The sequence below is a fragment of the Meriones unguiculatus genome, chromosome 9 (assembly GCF_030254825.1).
Source record: "Meriones unguiculatus strain TT.TT164.6M chromosome 9, Bangor_MerUng_6.1, whole genome shotgun sequence".
Taxonomy (NCBI): Eukaryota; Metazoa; Chordata; class Mammalia; order Rodentia; family Muridae; genus Meriones; species Meriones unguiculatus.
The window spans coordinates 27,325,621-27,340,217 of record NC_083357.1 but is presented as its reverse complement, the minus strand read 5'-3'; the positions used below and the strand labels follow the sequence as shown (position 1 = coordinate 27,340,217).

The following is a 14,597-nucleotide window of genomic DNA, read 5'->3' as shown; positions in this document are numbered from 1 at the left end:
AGGGTATCTTTGCTCATCTAATGAAAAAATAATCCTGGGGTGTGTTTAGGAAGGCAAAGAAGGTGGGTGATGGTGGAGAGCTGGGGGGGAGAGATCAATACTTCTAACAAACCAAATTAAAATCCCTGCAAGAATGAGGAGACCCAGCATCATGCCGCTTTCCCACAGTAGGGTGCTGTAGCCCTGCTATCACCAATGCCACTAAAAAAGAGCACTTGTCCCAGAAGGCAGACTTTTCCTTTAAATGGTCCGTGTTTTTACATGGAAAGGGGACTTTTCTAGAGCAAGCCTGCATTGTTCTTCCAAGGCATAGGGGTTCCTGGACATAAATGACTCTCGGCCTATACTACAGGATTAGCCTTAAAGAACACCGAGAGAAGGTGAGTATTTTCTGCATTTGTAACGGAAGAACCAAGGGTTTATTACTACACTCAAAGCTTTTACTTTGCTTGGGGTAAGATGCATGAACTGTGGGGCCCTGGCCCTAACCACATGATGCCAAATCCATATGAAAAATACGACAATCATATTTGAAATGCCAACTTCTTTCTGGTTTTAAATTAGTTGTTAATTTTTACCTTTGGCTTTTTTCCCCCTTCCCTTTTATCATCTGCTGTGTACACAGATTTCCAGGAGTCAACACCGAGGCTGAAACATGTGCCATGGAAACTATAAATGAATGGGAGCCTTGCTTAGCTCTTGGCACTCTGCTTTTGTTTAGTTTCTCAACAGCCTGAACAAGTTCTCGATGTTACTCAGAATAACGTCACACAGCACAGCAGCTCAGCTTCAAAACACAGCGACCAATGAACAACAGCAACAATAGAAATATAAGTACCTAATGACTTCTGGGCTGGAAATAGTGGCAAATGAGTGATCCCACACTCCAGAGGTAGCGGTAAAAGGATTGTAAGTTCAAGACCAGCTTAAGCTAGCAGTGTGAGAGAAGCCTCCAAAAAAAAAAAAAGTTTGTATTTTAAGGCTGCAAATGACTATGCCTGTCTATTATTTCTAAAACAGAAAGCAGTTAGCTCATGGGATTACACTCCTGGCAAAGTTACTGTTAAAGCCAGACAGCTTAGAAAGGAACAAACCATGGTGCAAATTACTGTTTCCTAGAGATCAGGTAGACAGTCCAGCCAGTCCTTCTGTTATGTGGAGAACAGCTGCGCATTATCTTTGGGGGAAAAAAGCTGTGGGTACTGAAGCAAACCTCGCTCCCGGGCCTCAGGTGCTGCTGTTTCTAATGGACTGTCCCTGGAGCAGAGTAACTCTGTGATTGCCAATGCAAAGCTGGTAACAGGGCCGGGGTCAGGAACCTGGGAGAGAAAGCTATGCGCGTCTGTGCCTTGCTGTGTATCACATGCTTTTATCCCGCATGGTGACATGGGTGAACAAGTCCATGCAGAACCTGGGGAAACTTCTCCCTTTGAGTGAAAGTTTTTAAGGCCCGGGGCAGATGTTAACTCAGGTCACGTCACAGCATCACGTGTCTCTCCCACTATTCGTCATCCTCAAAACCAGTTCCCTGAGCCTAGCTAAACACTGGAGTAATTTAGAAAGAACTACACAAGGAACTAATGATCCTTTTGGAGAGATGCTTGAACACAAAGCAACAAATGGAAAAATCAATTAAAATCACCTTAAGCCCTCCTCCTTCCTCTAACAACTAGTAACATTTTGGGGGATTATCCTTCCCTATTTTTGCTCATTTGCTTATTTAAAATTCCTTCATTTTCAGTGATGTTGGGAGCAGGAAAAACAAGACAGACAAGGACTCTGCCTTCATGGCACTTAAGTTTTCATAAGAAAGAGAGAACCACAAATATGTCAACAGTTACAGGAAAATGTAGCTCAAAGGGTCATAATTAACTGATAAAGGTGAAGGGAAGTTGTGGCATTTGAGCTGAGACCTGAAAGTGAAGGACAGCTACAGCGGTAGTGGAAGGCCATTCTAGGCAGAGCTAGCACTATAGAAAGTATCTTAGAACAGAGCAAACCTGGCATCTGTTGAAACTAAATAGAGGAGCCCATAAGGCTGGATAGAAGGGTAAGAACCCCAGTACAGAAGACCCAGGAGGCCTTTGTTGGCTTCTGTTACAGTCTAAGAGCCAGGCAGGGCCAGTGAGGACACCAGCCTATGCTGTGACACACTCTTAGCTATCTCTTTGAACAAACTTACTTGGGCTGCTGTGTGAGAGATGGTCCATAGAGCATCAAGGAGGTAACGAGAACATCAACCAAGGACTAAGCTGTAATCATTCCAAAACTCAGGTGTGTGTGCATAAAACATGTGGTAGTACTGGGGGCTGACCCTACAGCTTCACACATGATAGGTGCTCTACCAGTGGGCTACCTCTCCAGCCACGCCTTATATATCAATAACAAACTACAGTCCTCCCATGGACACATCCCTTCTAACAAACACAGATGACATCCTCATTTCTAGTGTTTGCCTAACCTTCCCCCTCATTGTTAGAACCACTGCTTAAATGACGACTTACTAAGAGTCTATCCTGGGGCCAGGGTCCTATCACTATTTCACTGCACTCTCCAAATGTGATGATTGTTTTTTTTGTGTACAAATCCTATACTTCAGTTTTAACTTTCCAATAAGGCAGATGGATATTGTATGGCATTGTATTTTAATTTGTTCATTTCTGAAAAGTCCCATGAAAAAGGTTTCTTTCTTGATGTTTAGCAAGATACGGAAAAAAAAAAAAAGGCAGGGATTTTGGAGAAAAAGAAAAATACCCACAAGTTCCAATTCTTCTAAACTTCTCCCTTGGCTTTGTTCAAAGAAGCAGGGTTGGCCCTGAATTTGAGCCCAGGGGAATAGAGACAGAATTTCTCAAAGTGTTCTTAAGTATGTCACTGAGTATGCAATTTCAATTTTCTTTGTAGTTTCAATTCGCTTTCAACCAACACAGCCTAACAATCCCTCTTGAATGAGCAGATTTCTAGGATGGTGAAAAGCCATTTCCAAAATTGCTTTACCATGAATGTATTTGTGCAAGTAGTGTTATAGAAATGGAAAACAAAGTAGATCATGTTTAGAATAAAGAAGAAATGTATTTTTAAGTTTGGTTACAAATTACAGCCTAGTTCATCACCACCATACATTTTGTGCTTTTTCATCTCCCACCCCACCGGATGCTCAACTCTCCCTTTAAGGAGCCTGGGCCAGGTAATAGTATTTTCACGGAAATGACATCATTGGTGTATTGATAATCCAAATTAATTACCTTCTGTCTTCCCTAATCTATACTAGCAGTATTTATTTTTCTGATACTTAAGAATGTCTAAATTTGGAGATTCCTTGGAGTTTGGAGGGTCCCTGGAGATAGACTACCCGTTTCTCTGTGTACCTGCCTGTTGTAGCACCCTTACAGCAGCATGTGAATCAACAGTGGTTATTAACACAAGTCCAGACCTCTTTGGTTTAAGGAGGCCATGCAGGACAAAGGCCAGACCTGGTGGCAACCATCTGAGAGGGCCTAACTGGGACCCAGCCCCATGCATTGTGGAGTCCTTCCCTGAGAAGCTGGTGTGTGCTGTTCCTGGTTAACAGCTTTTGCGACAAGGGGACAAGAAAATCCAGGGATTTTCTGGTGCTGTCGCTAAGAAGCCACTGAAAACGAAAACAACAACAGAACTGAAATGGAAGGTGGGCAGTACCATAAAAGTTATATGACAATTTACAGGATCGCATATGCATGAGAAATAGTCATTGTGGCTTCAAGGGTGTTAACACACAGTATTAAGGGCACAAAGAGACTTTGTACAGCACATACTTGATTAGGAATGTCAAAGTTCTCAGTCCCACTTCTGTTAAAACCTATATGCCAGAAATAGGGTGTCAGCTGGGTGAGGTGGTACACTCATGTAATCCCATTACTGGGGAGAAGAAGGTGCATCTCAAGGACAGTTCAAGGACAGTTTGATCTACACAGTGAGTTCCAGGACAGCTACACTGTGAGAACCTGTCTGAAAAACAAAAACAAGAAGAATAGTGTGGCATTCTGGGATAGGATGACAAACTACACTTCTATATACACGAAATACAAGTATTTTTTTTGGGGAGGGGGGAACTAAAATACAGAAAAGACATTTTTCAGTTATTCCCTCCTTTAGATAATTCTTAAATCACCCTTGTGACTTCCTCTGTCTGTCTGACAGCAAAAGTCCTTTTAATTTCCGTGAAAGAACTGAAGTTGTGGTATGTACTTAAACGTCGATTACTGTGCGGTATTCTGGTTTCTTCAGTTCCCCGTGTCTGTCTCCATGAAGAATCTGGCGGGCATAGGGGGACGTGACTTCCTGCCATACAGCTTCCTCAATGAAGAGGTATTATGAGACTCTAGAGTGAACACTTCCAGGAGGGAGCAGAAAGGCGACAACCTTGCACGCACGAAGTGTTTTCTCAGTTCAAGCCGTGGTTGTAAGAGATGGAATGGGAGACATAGCTCTCCTGCTTCTTCAGTTGGTCAAGATTCTGGCTTGTTTCTCCCATAGTAAGCAGCCTGCCATAGTGAGACAGTCTCCAAAACGCACACACCTTGAAGGTACACATGCCTCCGAACACACGTGGTGCTGGGCCAATGCCACCCAATGTATTAATCTATTGTCACTTCCACACAAGTTCAAGACAGCCAGACAGGAACAGTTTCCTTCCGTCGTCATCCCTCTCTGAGAAAGCTAACATGGACTTGGACATTTTAGAATGGTTTCTAAAAAAGGCTTCACTGGAAGTAAAAATGATAACAGGGGGTGAGGTGTGATCTTTTCTCCAGCACTCTTTCTAGTCTGTGGATTCTGCTTAGCAGCTTCCCAGGTCTCAAGGCCACCTCCTACCACTGTGGTCCAGAACCACTGTGGAATGTCTGGCTTTTGTTTTTCTTCTTTTGAACAATGTGCATGTGTGTGTCTGACTTTTAGAAGTCCAGAGGACACTTGAGGCTTATGGGTCATCAAATGTTGTTCTTTAGCTAACATTTCTAAAAATAACTTTCCATTCTTTCAAATAAGAGACCTATTTTGAGGAGAGGGATTTTGTCAACACTCGAGCATTGTACTGTTCTGACAGCAAAAGCTGTCTGTCATCAGGATGCTGCAGACAGTGACCTGCATCAGCTGTCAGCTTCCAGCCCTCAGCTCCCACCAAAGCACACAAGGTGCCGCCACATGGCAGGTTCGGCTGTTTTTAATTGGCCCTCATGACTAATGACACACACACAAACAGCTGCTCCAATAGCATAATCCAGTGAGGGAGCCTTGCTCTGCCAACGACACAGAGCAAACTACAAAGATGAGCAGGAAAACTTGAGGTTTTTAACACCCTTCCCTCTTCCTTCCAGGAATCTCACACAGACTTGAGGCAGAACACCAGAGGGCCTGCACTTCTGTGGAACACACTCCCGTTCTGTGGCTTCTGTTTTGGCCAGGTATCTGGTCAGATGACCTCTGGTGTGGGCTAGCAATTTTCTTCCATCTCTTTCTGCTTGCCTGACAAGTTGTTTGTGAGTAAGTAGGCAACCAACACCTTTTCTGAAACAAAGGGCAGACACTGAGTCTAGGATGTGTCTAGTATCTAAAGTGGCACTTAGCAGCGTTGTCTATAAAAAAAATAAAATAAAATAAAAGCCCCTCTAATGGCAGCAGGAGCTTCTGAGACTTACAGACTTTTGGCCCAGAGTGTCCATCCTTTTGACAATCTTGTTTCCATTCTCAGTCTTTGGCTGGGTCCAGCACTGTTTGTCTAGTGTTGTAGTTGCTGGGCTGTGGGCTGGAGGGGAATCCTAACGCGGTTTTCAGATATAAAAACTCGGAAGTGCAAACTAAACAAATGTTGGTATACACTCACTGTCTTCAAATTAAGCTCAATGGTTTTCTAATCACACCAGAGTATGAAAGGGTTTGTTAGCAGTGTGGAGATATAATTCTAATTGCAGACTACAGCGGGCAGTTGGCTGAGCCGCTACTGAATATTAATTAAGCAATCTTAAACGATTCATAGACTTCCCTCATTTGAATTTACAGCGCTGTGCCCACTAATAATCTCATTTATTTTCATGTTGTCAAGAATAGAAATCCCATTAATATTTACTTTTGTAAATGGGTGTGTTGCTGTGAACTTTGTATGAGTAAGAGCCATTTATTAACTAACGCAAGGCTGCAAACCGTAACGGGCCATCAAAGAGAGAGATTGAGAGCTGTGTTAAAAAGGCTCAGACTGATTTATTAGGGCAAAATGTTTCCAGGAACAGAAGTGACAAACAATAAAAGGGAAAGGCTGTGCATATTGCCGGGCTTTCCCTCAGGAGTGTCTGTCTGAAGCTACTCCCAGCCCAGCTTGGAAGGCAGCCCGACTCAGTTCTAAGTTGAGATTTTTTCATACACAACAACTCACTTGCCGTTAAGTTGTCCTTACTGCCTGTTAAGTGATCCGGTTTATGCAGCTAAGTTTATACAAGTGCAGTCTCCAGAACGGCTCTTCCAGCATGAAAGATTCAGAAACCAAAATATGCTTCTAGTTGGCATATTTTCTAAGCCATGAAAGGGGACACAAAATCTGACAAATCAGAAAGGGCTTTGGGGGGAATATTAAAATGGCATGTTTCACATCAGGGCTGCTGGGATTCCTGGACATGTGGTTGTCACACTCTGGGCAAGTGGAGTGTGCAGTGTGAAAGGGGAGGGAAAGAAGGGGAGAGAAAAGAGAAAAACCACCCAAAAGATGGATAGACAGGAGAGGGACTGCAGACATTAAGTGAAGAGAAAATCTTCACTTAATGGCCAAAGAGATATTTGGGCCTTTATGTGGATAGCAACAATGTCCTAATTCATTCCTACTACAAGTGAAAGTGACAAAAAAATGATTTCTACAGTGAGGATGTCATTGGATGATAAACAGATGCCTGTAGTGACTTTCTTTAAGTAATGGGAGAAAATAAACAAACTGCAGACATAAATGTAGCCTCAAGATAAAAGTTTTTCTCCCTCAACATTATTTTTGCAGCTCCATAGAGGTGACTGCTGCTGGGAAGGGTGACTTTCCAGGAACAGGACAGCAGGGTCAATTGCTAAGCCATACCCGTAACTCAAGCATGCTCTTTTCAACAGTTCAGCCATGTCCACGGAAATGAGACCCTCAAAGTTCATCTGCAGGACTCAGTGGAGACTTGGGGATGGCCTGACACCAGGGTCTTTGGGACAGTTGCTGTGCCTTTGCACTCTAGCCTGGAACGTTTGAGCACCCAGAAAAGGGCTACAGGTGCTCACCACTGAGGCCAGACCTACTGACATGAGGCAGTTAAGAGCATCATTGAAGTCTAGACCAGTTCAAGTAGGAGGGAAGGAACATACATCATCTTTCTGAGGTATCATCTAAAATGGTCTGCTAACTGCTTATTTCCTAAACATAATGACTATTTTACTTTGGCTTTGTGGAGCAGGACCTCAACATAGTCCTGGCTGTCCTGGAACTCACTATGTAGATCAGGCTGGCCTTGAACTCAGATATCTACTTGCCTCTGCCTCCTCGGTGCTGGGATTAAAGGTGTGCAGCACCATGTCTGGCTTGCTGTAATATTCTCAATATTTCAGGATCTAAGAAGGTGCAATGTACTTTTTCACTGAATTTCCCCATTGCAGCAGTACTTGTGAAACTTGGGACGAGGTCACCAAAAACACCTCACTGTCATCCAGTTGAAATTTCCAATGATCAAGAACTGACTATGATTAAAAAAAGAAAAGCACCCACACAAGAACTTTGCAACAAGTTTCTCGATCTGAAGAGACTACCTAAAGCATTGTTTCTCAAGCTCTGGGACATGGCCCCCATGGGGACTGAGTGACCTTCCATAAGGGTCACACATCAGATGTCCTGAATATCAGATACTTACATTACAATTCATAATGCTAGGAAAAGTACAGCCAATAAAACTGATTTTATGGCTGGGGGTCACCAACACAAGGAACTGTATGAAAGGGTCCCAGCATTAGCAAGGTTGAGAACCACTGTTTTAGACAAATAGTTCAGAGAAGAAAACCAGGTGGTTTGACCTTATTTATAATAAAATGGCAGCACATTGGAAGTACACTGACATTACTGCTACCTCTCTAGTGACTCAGCAGAAAGGTCATGGTGCCCAGCAGATACACATGCTGCTAAGGGAAGCCCCTCAGAATCAGAGGCGGAGAGCGGTGCGGCGCCATCTAGCAAAGCACCACCCACGATGACACCAGTTTCCTGAGTTCATCCTGCAGCTGTATTCACCCATGTGCAAAATGACACATTAACAAAGCTATTCAGCGTAGTCTTATGCTGTCAGAAAATCGGCAGCCTTGGAGGATTGTTCAAATAAATCGTGGTATACCTATCTTAACACCCCCCTACACACACATGAAAAGAATAGAGGAACTATAGATGCCTAGAGAAAACTGTGTTGTAGCAAACAAAGGTGACAGAGATATCCCTATTTGTTTAGATATATAACTTGAATAATGCATAAACTAGCAAAGATGAAAAGATGACCACCTATTTGTGAGGAGGTGGGGCAGGCTGATGGAACTGTGAGGGTATATATGACTTTAAACTTTATTATTTTAGATGATGTAAAATACTACTTATTCAAAATCTAAGCCAATTTTTTTTTTTAACTTTAATACTTGAGTCTGTTTTTTTATAGTTTTGTCCTTAGCTCACACCTTTCATGATCTGGGGCCTCAGAGGCTTGGTCCTGTCTTGTGTCCACAAAAGACTATTTACAGAAAGCACTGTAGAAAGCTGACGTCACATCAGGGTCACGCACAGCTATGGCAGCTGTGTGGAGTGCTGCCCTTTCGGCATCTCTGAGGCTTCTCTTCTCTCCGGCCACGGGAAGAGATGAGAGAGAGAGGAGGGGGCGATGTAGACGTGGAGGCTGGTAGAGGCTGGTAGAGGCTGGTAGAGGCTGCTTGTCCTACCGCATTCCAGCCTCCAACAGCAGCTTGGAAGAGGTGGCAGCCTGTGCACCAGAGAACTGTTTGTATGGAGCTGGGGTGGTAGTTGAGGCGCGTGGGTGCAGGGTGGGGCCACGTGGAGGGCGCAGTGAGGGCACGTGAGTTAGGGACCGTAAGCATTCAAAACACACCAGGGGCTGGGTAGCTGTACACTTTGGAGGAATCACATCAGCAGGAAGAGCAGGAAGCCTTGAGCCCCTGAGGATAGAGACTCTATCGGGTCCAGCTCTTCTTTAGGGAACACAGCACAGAGCAGGAAACAAAGGACCTGCTTGAGATCCAGCTGCCTGACTGCAGGCCCCACACCAGCAGGACTGCCTGGCCAAGTCACTTACCTTCTCAGGGCCTTCATGTCTCCCTCTTCTCGGGTATTAACTGAGAAGGTCATACATGCTGCCTAATCTAACCTTTAGGGCCAGTCTATGAAGAAGAGTTCTCAATAGACCCATTATGTAGATGGAAAAAAAACTGAGTCTCAAAGAGATCCCTGAAGATCCCTGGAGAGCCAGGAAGTGGTAGAACTAACATCACAAACCACAGGCCTCTGAGTCAAGGTCTGTGTTCGTAGTCACACTATTTTAAAAAACTGCATTTTATACCGGGTAACTCGCAGATAAGACAGAGCCCCTATATGCCTGTGGGTCCTCAAGATGATTTGTAGCTTGGACCTAGGTGGAACTGACACATTCCCCTCAGTCTTAGGTAGAGAAGTATCAGATTTCTTCTAACAAAGCACAGACATGATGCATTTACTCACTGAAACGCACAGGCCTGAACCACCTCTACATCCCTACTTAAGGCCGGGCACAGTCTGAGTATTGTGTCTGAGAGCCCTAGAGGTTGAACGACATTTGTCTTGTGTACAAGGCATGCTGGTTCTTTAAAGGACTACAGGAAGAAATGCCATCACAGACCGGGCATAAGCATTGTTCATGTGATGTCAGTGGAAGATAAGTCATCATGGACTGGGTCAAATGATGTCCATCAAAAAAATGTCATCAGGAACTTGGCATAAAAAGCTGTTTATGTGATGTATGTGGAAGAAATGTCATCAGGGACTGGGTAAGAGCAGTTGTTCATGTGATGTCTACGGAAGAAATGTCATCATGGACTGGGCATAACAACTGTTCACGTGATGTCCATGGACCCCTCTCTTTTAAGGTAAGATTTTTGAATTTGAAGCTAAAAAGAGAGGTTCCTGGTTCCATTTTTTAAAAAGTTGTTTTGAAAGTATACTAGAAATCGAAAACTTCAATAGTTTAAAAAAAAAAAAGATGATAGGAATAATGACATCACCAGTGTCCATGAGCCAAGCGCAGGGCCAGAGCTGTGCAGCGTAAGACAGGCAGCCGTGGGCTTTCTCAGTAACCTATCAAAATCCCTCCTCAGGCATGACAGCCTGATTATTATGGGAAAAGACCTGAAATTTCATCTACTACAACCAACAGAGACAAAGCCATTCCATGTGTTAGATCTAAGTTTTATAAATTGGTTTACTGAAGGCAAAAAGGTACCACTTACGACCCAGGTCGATTAACTACCCTACTTAATAATTTAGTATTACAGTATTATTAATTTTAAACAGTTTATGGGAGATAAGGCTCATGTAATTATTCTCAAGAGTTTCAAGTGCAGTAATTAAGACTACATTTACAACTTTTAATTGTTTTGCATAAAATTCTTCAGGTTAGTACTCAGAGTATTAAGAATTCATATTCATGCACACTTACTTCTTTATGGAAAAAGCACATATTATATCCACATTTGTCAATTTTCTGTCTTTTTCCTGGTTTTAACCCCTTATTTATGAAATAAGATACTTTTCATTCATAAGGATTACGCTTTTTGTGAAAAGACAAAGCTCTAAACATGCATTATGCTCTTTTGAAAAAAACAAAGCTTTAAACATGCAAGATCTGAAGGTTTTTTTTTTTTTTTAAAGAAAATGGATGCAACATACACACAGACACGCAAACATAGCGTGCCCACAGTACTACCAATGAAGACAGAAAATACGGCCCAGCCCACAGGAAGAAAGCAAAGCAAGCACGCGCTGGAGCTGCTGCAATGGACAGCGGCTACCTGGAGGCACCACTGGTCTTTGTAGATCTTACTGCATGTGGTAGAACGCGTGAATGTCAGCGTTTTCTCTCTAGAAGACTTCCACCCCCATAGCAACAAAACAGAAGTTCCGCAAGCCAGTCCCAGCCATTGAGACTCCCCCATTACGCTGGGCCGCCCTCACCTGCTCCCCTTCTCGCCTCTCTCCCCAGAAGAAGGCACTTCACGGGAACGTCTGGGAAAGCCCTGGGACTTTATTTTGTTACACCCTCTAAATGGATAAAAGACAAAAGAGAACATGTGTAGAAGACAGTATTTCAATTGGCCACCCAGCGTTGCACACCAAAGCCCTCCCTCCAAACATCCCTGCTAGCAAGGCTTCATCTATGACATTTTCAAAAGGGGAAACTCATAGGCAAAAATGGCCAGTGTTAGGGAGGTCTCCAGTGCTGAGGCAAGAAACACAGGTAGGTTTGTTCTTCAAGGTGATGGTTTATGTATCGGAAGGTGGCATTATGCTGGTAGAAGTCAGGGGGGTCACACTCATGACCTCATCCAGATGTCCGCTCTTCACCTCTGCTGGCACACTGTCCCAGCAAACAGACAGCTCCGAAGAGTATGGGAATTCCCAGAACTTGCTGGGTCTCCTCTGCCCAGTGTCTATCACGTGGCTTGCCTTCTGCCACCAATTTCTCTTGCATTAGGCAGGTCAGGGGCTTTGTCTTTTCGGCGTGTGTTCTTGTCACTTCTGGATAATCACTTTTACATCGAAGGCACTGCAGACAGACAGGGCCAGGACTTGGCAAGTTATTGCTCTATGTAGAGTCTCTTCAACATTTAAATACTTCAGCATCTGAGAGCTGCCTGTCTATGTGAAGGATGCACTTTCTGACAAATGCAAACACTTTCAGGTGGCTGATCACAGCTGATGGCCCCAAGCCACCTGGGCTATAGGATTTCACACTGAAATGATCCTTATTCTAAGTCTCTGGAAAGATAAACTCTAATAAATAACCTTCTCTTTAGTGGGATCCCTGCACAGAAACCCAAGGTCAGGGACACTGTTTGCCTCTCAGCAACTGCTTCCTTCTGGGAACGAACACCTCTAGCTTCCTAGTGTTAATGTTTTCCCTTTCCTGTCATAAACAAGCTCCAAGTTACCTTGGTCATTACTGGACTGACTGTTACACAAAAGTGCTCACCATAGGAGCTAACCTTAGAGAAAGTAGAACTTGATTGGAAACAAGGTTGAAGGGGGGAGGGGCTGTGGGCGTCCAGAACTTCCTGTCTCCCTCTGTTGAGACTGTTCTGTCACTACAATGACTGTCCCCGAAACATCATGAACACGTTGTGTGGCTGCAAACACTAATCCGAAGAAACCCAAGTATGTTGGAATGTTTTTATAAATTTTCATAAAAACTTGAAATTTGCAGCTTCCTGCAATATTTAGACTTTTAAAAAACCCTTAGCCCTGCTCTGAATTCTGCCAGCTTTACTCTTTCGGGGATTTTGGAGCAGAGCCTGCTATCTCTGCAGCTTTTCCTCGCACACAGTCGCAGGCTCTTGAGACCCCCACCCATAAACTGACAGGACTGTAGTGAGAAACAAATGCCGTAAATCAGTAACCAACATCCCAACAACCAAGGGGTAACCTGAGTGAGCACAAGGCGATAGAGGGCCGTGAATTCTGAGCAATTGAAAGAAAATGGGTTACCCAGCCTAGAACAATCGCCCAAGGAGTCAGCGTTTGTTTCCTAAGGAGTGAACTCCGTTTAAAACTGTGTCAGGCAGCACTTCCCCAGCACAACCCATGCTGTCTTTGAAGTCTCAAGAAACATGTTTAAATGGCAACCTTTAGCTGTGCTTCCCTCCCCGCTTTTGTCTAATGACTGTGTGTTCCAGGAGCTGAGGCTGGCATCTCGGGGCCAACTCGACAGCAGGGGGCCCGTTACTATAACAACTGACAGCTCTCATGAATTCTGAAAGGCCCCTGAGTAGCCATTTGGGAAACAGTTATTGAGCAAAAAGTTGCCTGGGATCGGAGGCATTAGCTGCCACGTGACTCAGCTCTCCCTGAACAGTTGGTAGGAAAAGGAGGAAAAAAAGTGCCCATCTCCTGGAACAGCTGGGGACCTCAAAACGTCCCCCACCCCCATTCCTTTCAGATTCTCGGGGCAAGACAGTTTAACACCGGTTACCATAATCCCAAACCTCCACGGCAAACCTTATTTTGGCACCGTAAAACGTGTCTTAGCTCCCCATAGGTTTGACACATTTTTCAGGCTTTGGGCAGCCAAATAGTAAAAAATTATTTCTAATTGTTAAAGAATCTTGAATTACAGCTAGAGAGATAAGTTCTAGATAGAGACGAGTTGCACGAGCAGAAATTAATTTAGAAAAACAAACAAACAAAACCCCCCAAATACATAAAACACCTATGAAGGGTTTGTTTGTGGAAAAGATAAAGATGACTGCACAAAGCTACCAAAAATGACTTGGAAGCTCCAGCTTTTCCACTTTTTGATTCTTATTTTCTTAACATAAGAAGATACTGAGCAGCTAGACTGAACATAGTATTTTGTACATGAAGAACCATCTGGAAGAACACCTACACAAGGCCAAGAAAGTGGCTTTTGTTTGACATGAAGGAAGTGTGGTCTGAAGGACACACCTATGGCTATGCTAAATGGACTATGACCTAGCATCTATAAGGCTGCCTCTGTCTGAGCTTTATTTACAACTTTTTTTTTTTTTCTGCATAGTCACAGCTCAAACATCTTCTCCAAGATAATGGCTCTCACTCCTTTCCATTGTAGCCTAACAACGGTAAAGTTTCATAAAGAACTCACTGTTGCTTTTGTTATGGCTCGTGCCCACTGGGGCACAAATTCAACCTGGAATCAGGCAGGAAGAGCAGTGAGGACAAAGACCCTGGCAATCAGTCAGTGGCCATCACAAAGGAGCCATAGGGTAGGCTCTGTCTATCTCTGTTACCAATACAGAGAGTGAGACCAGTGTAGCTGGTCTCAACATGCAACGAGACAGCCAGCTGGAGATTAAGTTAGATGTTATTTTCAAGTAACACAATTTAAAAAGACCGGGCCAATTTATACAGATCACTGATTTGAGATAACCTTTATTTACTTATTCATTTCCTCTGCTGAGCTATGAGTCTCTGTAAAGCGGGAATTCTGTTTCCTGCATGATTCTCCAGCACCCTGTGAGTGGTACGTGGTGGTGAAAAGTGGTAAATGAATCACAAAGGGAGGAATAAATGGGCCAGCCACAAAGGCCTTCTTAGTTCATCACTGCAAATCCTAGATATGATAAGCTAATACCATGAGCTGTGTGATCCTGCTCAGTCTTCCTTCCTGGAGACCATTTCCTCTCTGGGAGCACGGATGCCCTGACCACCATATAGGGCTTCTGTAGGATCAGCAGTACAATGCATGCAGCGAATGGCGGAGCACACTTGCTGTCCCAGGTTCTTAGGGGGCCGCAGTAGGGAATGTGCACCTGACGCTAAGCTGGGC

The 14,597-nt window shown here is 43.9% G+C and overlaps 1 protein-coding gene across 2 annotated transcripts in view; it reads right to left on the bottom strand.

The window, feature by feature from the left end:
- Positions 1-14,597, bottom strand: part of Ptprg (protein tyrosine phosphatase receptor type G) — a 684,542-nt gene that overhangs the window by 48,621 nt on the left and 621,324 nt on the right. Inside the window, exon 14 of one of the 2 annotated variants that reach the window (XM_060390946.1) lies at positions 11,249-11,335. The exons of the other annotated variant lie outside the window; for it this stretch is intronic. Coding sequence (XP_060246929.1) covers positions 11,249-11,335 — 87 coding nt within the window. The remainder of the gene's footprint in view (positions 1-11,248; positions 11,336-14,597) is intronic. 2 annotated transcript variants of the gene reach the window in all.